The 9,955-nt window shown below is 47.7% G+C and overlaps 1 protein-coding gene across 4 annotated transcripts in view; it reads left to right on the top strand.

The window, feature by feature from the left end:
- The first annotated feature begins 12 nt into the window (after window positions 1-12).
- Window positions 13-9,955, top strand: part of TTLL11 (tubulin tyrosine ligase like 11) — a 35,769-nt gene continuing 25,826 nt past the window's right edge. For 2 of the 4 annotated variants that reach the window (XM_074556458.1, XM_074556460.1), the window contains exons 1-3: window positions 1,027-1,542; window positions 8,016-8,112; window positions 9,451-9,584. In XM_074556458.1, the coding sequence (XP_074412559.1) occupies window positions 1,042-1,542; window positions 8,016-8,112; window positions 9,451-9,584 (732 nt within the window). In that variant the 5' untranslated portion in view covers window positions 1,027-1,041. Of the gene's footprint in view, window positions 535-795; window positions 1,543-8,015; window positions 8,113-9,450; window positions 9,585-9,955 lie in introns of those variants that run through there. The other 2 variants (XM_074556461.1, XM_074556459.1) reach the window with 2 other exon arrangements.

Here is a 9,955-nt window from a genome sequence, read left to right as displayed (position 1 = left end):
TTCAGATCACGACTCTGGTGATCGCTCCTTGACACAGAACCCCGATTATTCCCGTTTTTCCCCCAAACTCGGCTCCGGGCCGGATTTCCCAGGGCGCAGCGCCACCGCCTGCCCGCAGCCCCGCGTTGATGAGCCCGGGTTGAGCTCCTGCAGCCGCCTCACGGACACGTTCTGCATTTCACCGCCTCACGGCCGTACCGTGAGGGTTGCTGTGCCACAGAGTCAGTTCTGGACTGCTTTGGGTGGGAAGGGACGTTAAAGTTTATATAGTTCCAACCCCCTGCCCTAGGCAGGGAACCTTCCAGCTTGCTCAGGTTGGTCACGGAGCTGCTGTTAAGGTTATTAATTCCATTGCTGTGATCCAGAAACCGTTTTCCTATTTTCCTGCCGTGCCTAAGAGAGCTCAAACTCCGCAGATGGGCTGTCCCAGCACCGATGCAGCTGCACCTGAAGGGTCCATGGGAACACCCTTTGGGAGAGGCAGCGCTTTGTAACGGCGGCCCGAGCCCCACACGAGAAGCTTTCGGGCGCACGGTAAGGATCGGACCAAGTGTCGGAGCCGCCCGGGCGGTTCGGTGGCGATGGGCACGGCGGGCACCGCGCCCGCCCCGCAGCCCGGCCTGAGGCGGCGCTCGCCCGCTTCCAACATGGCGGCACCGCCCGCCCCGGAGGCCATTTCGGGCTGCGCGGGGCGGGGCCTGTGCCCGGTCCCAAAATGGCGGGGGCGGCGTCAGCGCCTCACGGCGGCGGGGCGGGGCCAGCGGGTCGCCGGCCGCGCCGCTGCCATGGCAACGGGCGGGGAGCGGGGGCGGGCTGGAACCGGCGGGGATGGAGCCGGCCGGGCTGGGGACGGGGGCAGAGGGGATACAACCGGCGGGGACGGAGACAGGGACGGGAACAGAGGGGAAACAACCGGCGAGGATGGGGACAGAGACAATGGAGCCGGCCGGGCTGGGGACAGGGACAGAGGGGACAGAACTGACGGGGACAGAGGGGATACAACCGGTGGGGATGGGGACGGAGGGGATAGGACAGGCGGGCATGGGGGCAGAGGCAGCAGAGCCGGCCGGGCTGGAACCGGCCGGGCTGCGGACGGCGGGGACGGGGACAGAGGGGATAGAATCGGCGGGGAAGGGGACGGAGGGAATAGAGCTGGCCGGGCTGGAACTGGCCGGGTTGGGGATAGCGGAAATGGAGCCGGCCGGGCTGGAACCGGCGGAGATGGAGCCGGCCCGCGAGGCGGAGGAGCCCCCGGGGTCCCCGGCCCTGCCCGCTGAGGCCCCGCAGGGCGGCCCGCCCGCCGCGGCGCTCTCGGGGGAAGGGGCGCTGCCCGGCCGGGAACGGGAGCGGGAGCGGGGCCGGCGCGGGGCCGGAGCGCCGGGCTCGGCCGGGCGGGCGGCGCGGGGCAGGGCCCGGCGGGCCCCGGGCCGCCGCAGCGGGACCGAGAGCGCCCGGCGGCCCGGGGTCACGGTGGACAGCTCCAAGGCCAAGACCTCCCTGGAGGCGCTGAAAATCAGCCTGCGGCAGCTCCGCTGGAAGGAGGTGAGCGCTCACCCTGCGGGGCCGCGTCCCCATCCCTGCCCTGCTCCGGCCTAGCGCCGGTCCTGCCCACTCTGCCCTCCCTTGTGTCGGGTCTGCCCCCGGCAAAGCCTTCCTCCATTCTCCACCTCCTCCTCCTCCCGTGCCTCCCGAGGGCTGCTGCAGCCGGGGGTCTCCCGGCTGTGCCCCACGACCTTCGGGCTATTTCTGCCCAGATGCCGAGGCCGGAGCTGATTTGGTTCATGATCACGATTGGCACGGCCAGTTATGCAAGCCAGAACAGGGGTAATCGGGTATTGCATTCCGAGGTTAAACTGATCGGGGAAAGGGCAAGAAGGAGCCCCGCTCCCCGGGGAAGCGTTTGACGCGTGTGTGGATTTGCATTTCTTCCCTCCCGCCTCCCTCAGGGCTGGGGCAGCGCGGGAAGCTCCGGCCCGGCACCGCCGCTGCCCCTGTGTCCGAGGCGTGTCGGACAGCACGGTGTATGAATGCTGATAACACTCACATAACGGCTTTAGCCCGCTAATTTACTTTATGTAGAGCAGCTCTAGCTGGTTTTTTTCTCCTGCTGCTCGAGTCATGTGTTTTCTCATTGCTTTGTGAGGATTTCTGTGACTGCCAGTATGTGCTGAACTGGAATCAGGACAGTAGGGGAGCTGACACAGAACTGATGCTTTGCAACTCCTTATTTAAATCCTGGAGAGATTTCTTAGATGTATCTTACTATAGATGGTGAATTGTTCTCCAACTGTAAAGATTTTCTTTACCTAACAGCTTTATAAATGGCTTTATAGAAATTGAGATGGCTTCTAGGAGCTTTGTGAGGAACTTGTGTAAGAAAAAGGGTATTTGTAATTCATTTGTAAGAGCGAAGTTGGAGGGAAAAGGAAGAGTAAAACCTGAGGATGAGCTGTTTCTCACGTGCAGAGCTAGGACAGAGCTGTGTGATCTCTGACCTGCAGCTACTCTGCTTTACAAAGCTGCCTGTGGGATTCCAACTGACAAGATGATATTTTTGTCCACCTGATGCCTATTTAGCAAAATCCATACAGACTTGGGGTAAACAGTATATTCTGTGCTGTTCCTAACCTCAGAGTTAAATACTGCAAATTTATTTTCTGGAGGACTGAGTGGCAGTAAATGTTTTCCATGTTTATTCCTAATGTCCTGCATACCTAATCCCACAAGGATATGTGTGCTCCGTGTCAGGAGGAGTAGTGCTTTCTCCTCTCTGACTTCATAAAATTCTATTTCAGTATTTTTGTTATTTAAATCCAATGGCAGGATTTCAAAACCGCTTTGCACCAGCGCCCCAGTTCTCAACTCCTGCTTGTACAGCAAAATAGTAACAACATACCAGGGGCCTGAAATTCAAACCTGCTACATTTACCTCTGGTAGCCCTCAGTGCACCTGTGGGGTGTCTGTCAGCAGCCTTGCTCCATGTTTTATGCAGTGACATGCAGAGCAGGGGCACTTCACGCTTAATTTCTTTGTTTTTAGGGTTGAGTTTTATGTTCTGAGGGCGGGGAGCCATTCCAGCGAGGGTTTCTGGATCACTAATATCAGTTAGCCTTGCAGATTGTGCTGGGAATGAGCCACACTTAGTGGTAATTTTGTCTTTATAGTTTCCTGAGACTTCACCGTTTTGCATTTGTCTTGCACTTGATAGCCTTTCCTACTAATTGACTTGTTTCACAAGCTCCTGTTCCTCTCATGAATCTCTGTGCTGCATTAATCAGCTTTTTCCTTCCTGCTTTGCATCTCCCAGCAGCAATTGCTGCTGCCTTTACTTCATCTCTCTTTGTTCCCTGTCTCCCTCCATATCCTCTCTCCTCCGTCTCTTCCTTGGGTCAATATTTTTCATTTAGTTTGTTGCTTCCTCCTCTGGCCACTTTGTCTCTTAATAAAGAAGAGGCCTAATATGGAATTTTGTGCTGCTTGACTGCACCGTCTGGGTGATAACTCATTCCCAGTAAACAACTCACTGTCGTGTATTGCTGTGTATCTTCAGTTTATAAATAGGTTAATAAGATCTGGGCAAGGATTGAAGAGAAAAATTAACAAAATTGAGAAGATAGGAAGGAAAGATAGGAAGGAAAACTCTTTATTCAAGCCACATGTGATTCTGGAAGCTCTCCCTTTCAGACATTTAGAGAAATAGCAGTAAAATCCTTTTTCAGACCTCAGTCAGGGATGGCCAGAGCCTTGGAGCTGCTTGCACTGTTACAGCAGGACCAGCAGAGGGAACACGGGTGTTGCTTCCAGGATCCCTGAAAATTGCAAAAAAAAGGTCCTGGAAGTAGTCATGAAATGCATGTATTTTAAACAGTGATGTGTCAGGGACTGCTGTTCTACTGTCACCCTTTGTATAACACTTTTGATCCTTTTTCCTCCCTGTTTTTACATTTTCCTATTCTTGCTTTTGTTTCATTTCTGCTGTTTGCTGCTGGGTGTGTTGGCTGGAATATTTTGTTGGGAGAAGACAATATAATGTGCTTTTTCAAGTAGGCACCTTTTGATCCATAACTTTTTCTGTCTAATGCATAGCATTCTTACAGTGTCACCTATCCATGTTTTATTGTTTTATTATCATTAGTGAACTGACACATGGTAAATGTCATTATAAGACACACAAAAAAGGGAAGAATAAACATTGGTGACATATTCTGTGGCACTGATATGTGGGGAAGAGGTGAAGGAGTGCAAGGCAGCAAACTGACTATTGAGATTCTGTTCTCAGAAGCAAAAGACAGAAAAAAAAATCCATTTTTTTTTTTCCAGCGGAGGGAATTTTGAGTAAATGAAGCCCTGAGGTTTGCTGGGCTGTGTGGGTGGACCTTCCCAGAAGCATTGCAGAGCTCCCCTGTGTGTGCCAACTCCTGTGCCAGGCTGGACATCTGATGCAGCGTGTCACATCCTTTAAATGAACATGATATGCCAAATGAAATAATGGGCACAAATTGAGCTTGCATGCCGAGTTTATTCATCTCTTAATAAATTATTTCTTCAGCAAGCTTTCAATTACCAGGAAAATGGAAGAAGCAGATGTCCCATGTGGGGGCCTGAATATATGTTGTATTGTGAGACCTGTGTGGGTCCGGGTTGCTCCAAACGAGCTGCAGCTGCAGGGTCCTTAGTTGGGCAGCAGCTGTAGCTCGTGAAGGTAACTGAGATAAATAGGGGTGGGTCAAGAGCCCAGGAGGAGCCCCTGAGAAGAAAGGAAGGACTGTGCTGCAGAGAATGGAGACGAGCCCCAGCAGAGAGGCAAGAACAACGCTGCAGCGAAGATTACAACAACTGGTGACCCCGACGTGATGAGGAACGCACAGCCAAACATCACAAGAAGGTATGGAATCCCCCGGACAGCCGAGAGCTGTGGCAGCCTGAGAGCTGGGACTTTGGAATATCACCCTGAGAGCTGGGACTTTGGAATATCACCCTGAGAGCTGGGACTTTGGAATATCAGCCAGAGAGCTGGTTGTATCTAAAGACAGCCGAGAGCTGTGGCAGCCTGAGAGCTGGGACTTTATGTGTATTGTGATCGTATAATTGTTAAAAGAAAAGGGGGGAAATGTGGGGGCCTGAATATATGTTGTATGTGGGGGCCTGAATATATGTTGTATTGTAAGACCTATGTGGTTCTAAGTTACTCTAAACGAGCTGCAGCTGCGGGGTCCTTAGTTGGGCAGCAGCTGTGGCTCGTGAAGGTAACTGGGATAAATAGGGGTGGGTCAAGAGCCCAGGAGGAGCCCCTGAGAAGATAGAAAGGACTGTGCTGCAGAGAATGGAGAAGAGCCCCAGCAGAGAGGCGAGAACAACACTGCAGCAAAGATTACAACAACTGGTGGCCCTGTGTGAGGAAGAACACGCAGCCAAACATCAAAGGAAGGTATGGAATCCCCCGGACAGCCGAGAGCTGTGGCAGCCTGAGAGCTGGGACTTTGGAATATCAGCCAGAGAGCTGGGACTATAGAAGATAAGACAGCTGAGAGCTGTGGCAGCCTGAGAGCTGGAACTTTATGTATATTGTCATTGTATAATTGTTAAAAGAAAAGGGGGGAAATGTGGGGGCCTGAATATATGTTGTATTGTGAGACCTGTGTGGGTCCGGGTTGCTCCAAACGAGCTGCAGCTGCAGGGTCCTTAGTTGGGCAGCAGCTGTAGCTCGTGAAGGTAACTGAGATAAATAGGGGTGGGTCAAGAGCCCAAGAGGAGCCCCTGAGAAGAAAGGAAGGACTGTGCTGCAGAGAATGGAGACGAGCCCCAGCAGAGAGGCGAGAACAACGCTGCAGCGAAGATTACAACAGTCCCAGGCATCAAATATCCCAGCGCCGAGCGTTCCATTTGTCTCGCTGTTTGGAGAGTTTCAGGTTTTGTGCTGGGAAAAGCTGAGGGGAAAACGAGTCATTTAACCTGTCATTAAACATGATGGAACAGACTGATGGGACCTGTGAGACAATTTAAATTATTGGCTTCTAATCCAAAGGTAGAAATGACCTGTCAGACAGATTTGACTGGGATGGATTATTAATCACGTCAAACCTGTGGAAACAACTCTCTTCTCTTTATGGCTCCTTGTTTATTCTTTTCTGACAAATGTTGCCCAAATCTGACTAAAAAAGATTTAAAGGATTTTAAAAAAGGATGGCTCCAGCCTCTTCCTTTTTCAGCCTCTGTCCCACAGCAAGAGCTGGGAATGTGCTGCAAAGGCCTCTCCCCCATTATAAGATTAATTAATATCTGGCACTGCCAGAGGCACCAAACAACCAAACTTGGCTCCTCTCCAAACACCACTCTTATGTAAAGTGAGGTGCAGAGGTTACAGAATCCAGCCCAGCTCATTCAGGAGGTGACTTTGATCCCATTGTTGGATAAATCCAGATAATCTTGATTTCTCAGGAGCAGGGCCCTTGCTGTGCTGTCCCAAATTTCCAGCAAGGGGGTGCAGTGCTTCCATCTTCCTGTCCAGAGCTGCTCACTCCTCATCTGTTGTGAAATGATTTCTGAGCAGTGTTTGTAGAGAGCTTTGATATCCTCTGTAGATGAAAGGTGTTATATAAATGCAAATTTTGTTCCTTTCATTTCAATTTCTTTTAATAAATAAATAAATTGTTCAGGTGTTAGTGGGAAGGGCACTCTGAGACCGAATGCTGCATCTGTATTCTGGATATACCTGTGGAGAGAGGTTAAGGCCACTGATTGTCTTTCAGAGCCCAACAGAATTAATTTTCACTTGTACAAAAACAGATCTTGCAGGCTGAATAATAATGAAATAAGTGCAGAATCCACTGGTTCTTGTTAAATTGGGTTTCTCATCCCTGCAAGTAAGGAAACAGAAAGGATGCATTGCTCAATTAGCATTTTAAATTAATTTTTCAAGGCTATTTACTGAGGAAACTGAAATTTTAATTAAAGTAGCAAATAAAGTAATGCACTCAAAAGGTTTATGCAATTCTTTTTTCTGTCATGCTCAAAGAAAAATGATCCACTGTGTAGAGAAATATTTTAAAATAAGAAAAATTACATATCAAGTAAAGAACAAGAAGTTTCTGCAAAATACTGTGGTTCTTTCAATAAGTAAATGGCACTGGGTTCTGAGGGTGGTAGATATTTAATGCAAATATGTCCTAAAATGCTAAATATAGCAGATTTATTTGAAAAATATGCAGCCTAGTAATAGAAGCTATTCCTGTGACTGTATTCCATATGGTAGTTAAATGGCATCTTCATGGAGCTGCAGATAAAATGGGGATTTTTGGATTGATAAATGGGGCCGTGTCAAAAAGAATGAGCGTGAAAAAGAAGAGCACCTTCTTTACACAAAACTAATTGGGATTTTATAAACCACTTTGCTACTATTAGAAACTTGCTCTCAGGAATTGGCAGTGCTGCTTCTGAGCTCTTCAGGCTGCTTAAAAAGGTGATCTTTTTGATAATAGAAAACAAACTGCAGTTTGCCAGTTTATGGTGAAATGTTGCCTGAATGGGAAGTGAACCTGGAATATTTAATATTGTTGAAATAATCGCCTTAGTTCTTGATAGTGGGAATATATATGCTCAACAAATGATTAATTGAATTGCAAGCTTTTATTTTAATTACAGGCTATTAGTACCAGAAAGGAATTAATGGTGCAGAAATTAATACTTATAACTGGATATATATGAATGAATAATACACTTAAATATCCTGTTTTGAGTGTCCACTTTGGTTGATCAGAAGCTCAGGGGTTCTCACTGCAGCCATGCCTCAGCCATTTGGGTTTGGTTTTTAAAAACCTCTCTTGGTTTGTTCACTTTAAAGTCTTTGAGCTGATCCAAATATTCTCAGTTTTGCAACCAACATACAGAGCTTGTTTTCTTTTGGCAGTCAGAAGACAGTTCGTGAGGGGTTTATGCTTAAATGAGAGTTTAAAGCAGACAGGAATGAGGAGAAATTCCCAGATTGCTCAAACCTCGTCTGTGCTCTCTCCTGCAGTTTCCGTTTGGCCGCCGCCTCCCGTGTGACATCTACTGGCACGGGGTGTCCTTCCACGACAGCAACATCTTCTCAGGGCAGGTCAACAAGTTCCCAGGTACTCCACTTCTCTTTCTGCTTCAACAAATGCTTTAAACACAGCCTTATGGGACCTAGTTCTGTGTTTTACTGGTTTTTCATGTGAATTATCTGCCTAATCAGCTGTTAGTATATTTGGCATATTACTGGGTCTGGTGAGGGGGTGAGAATATCACAGTGGGTGTCTTAAACAATTTCTGAACTGAAATTTGTTTTGGAGAGAAAGTGGTTTTGTTGAGAAGAATGCTTGAAAAAGCAGAGTGTTAGGCTATAATGTTAGTGAAGTATGCAATTACTGACTGTTATCAGGCACTGATAACAGGGCTGTATCTTTGGATTTGGTTTTGATTCCAAGTGGAAAGAATCTGTTTTGTTTCATACTCTGCCTTATCTCAGGGAGAAGCTCGAAGCAGAATTCCTTAAATGGATTTTTTAATATTGAAGAGTTCATGTCAGTCCTCATCTTATGATGACTCTTCTATTTTTTTAAGCTCCTTTTTTTCTCATTTAATCCCTGTTGAGATCTCTCTAAATAAGAGCTAAGAGCTTAGGTATTGACTTATCTAAGCCCTTTACTTCAGATTTATGGCTGCTGTTAGTGTGCTGTGAGCATAAGAACCTCAGCTATTGAACTCCAGGCTTTATTTACCCTGACTTTCTCCTGCCCGAGGGAAGTTCCCACTCAGGTGTAGGATGGTGGTGTTGTTTTCTGATGGTTTAAATCCCTGTTAGATGAATGTTACCTGTCTGTGTTTTGGCTTCTACCTGGTGAACAAGTGTCTGCACAGGAATCAAACCAGAGCCCTTCTGAACTAGACCTGATTTTCCAGGAATGTTGTGCTAATTTCATGCAGGATTTACCAGAAACTTTCCCATAAAAATAGCTTTTTAGCCGTGTTCCCAATGGACATAAGACTTCAGCAAATGTTGCTTTGGCTGTTCACAAAATAACCTGTTTGTGATGCAGATACTTAAATAACTACAAAGTAAACCAAAGTGGTTGATTACATTTAAGTTACATTTGTACCTATCCCTGGAATGATAGATTAGAAAAATAATTTTGGATTATGGCAAAAGCACTAGTAAGTATTTGACTAAAGCTGTCTTTAATTCTGAGCTATATTTTTGAGAATTAATTTTTTTCTAATATTATACAGAAACACATGCAATAGTAACTATGGCAGGGCAATGCCACAATTATTGTGTCAGATTTGAATCTCAAAAGATGTTCAGCTTTATTGACAGCAATGACCAGAGTGCCTTCCCAGCAGGTGAGTAATGAATGACAGTGGAATGATTCATTTACTGTTGGGAGGAGGCTGCAGTGAGGGGATTTGTAACTTTGTTCCTTTTCCAGGCATGACGGAGACGGTTCGGAAGATCACCCTGAGCCGGGCCATGAGAACCATGCGGGATCTGTTTCCCCTGGAGTACAACTTCTACCCTCGCTCCTGGATCCTGCCCGAGGAGCTGCCTCTCTTTGTGGCTGAGGTACACAACTGACTCAGAATACTGGCACTGGTGGATGTTGTATCCATGGCATTCTTTAGTCTTCTATACCCACCAGATTATTTAAAATCACACCTGGGCACGTGGATGGCATCTTTTCCAGTCATGGTCTGGATGTCTGAATGTTAGCTTTGTTTGTTATGTTCTGGAATAAACTTCAAATCTCTTGCTCTGCTGTGCCAGGAGAGGTATCTGAAAGTTGAACCTTGAAGCATCAGCCCTTTCCCTGTATTTTCTGCTGGCCTAAAGAGGTTCCTGTACAGTGTGGGTTGTGTGGTGCTTCACCAGGTTCATTGTCTCTGAAATTATTTTAATCCACTTGGCCTGTTGTACCCAAACCCTTCTGAAGAGCA

The sequence above is a fragment of the Zonotrichia albicollis genome, chromosome 21, assembly GCF_047830755.1.
Source record: "Zonotrichia albicollis isolate bZonAlb1 chromosome 21, bZonAlb1.hap1, whole genome shotgun sequence".
In the NCBI taxonomy this organism is placed as follows: Eukaryota; Metazoa; Chordata; class Aves; order Passeriformes; family Passerellidae; genus Zonotrichia; species Zonotrichia albicollis.
The sequence above is the reverse complement of the archived record's forward strand: the minus strand, read 5'-3'. Positions and strand labels throughout refer to the sequence as shown.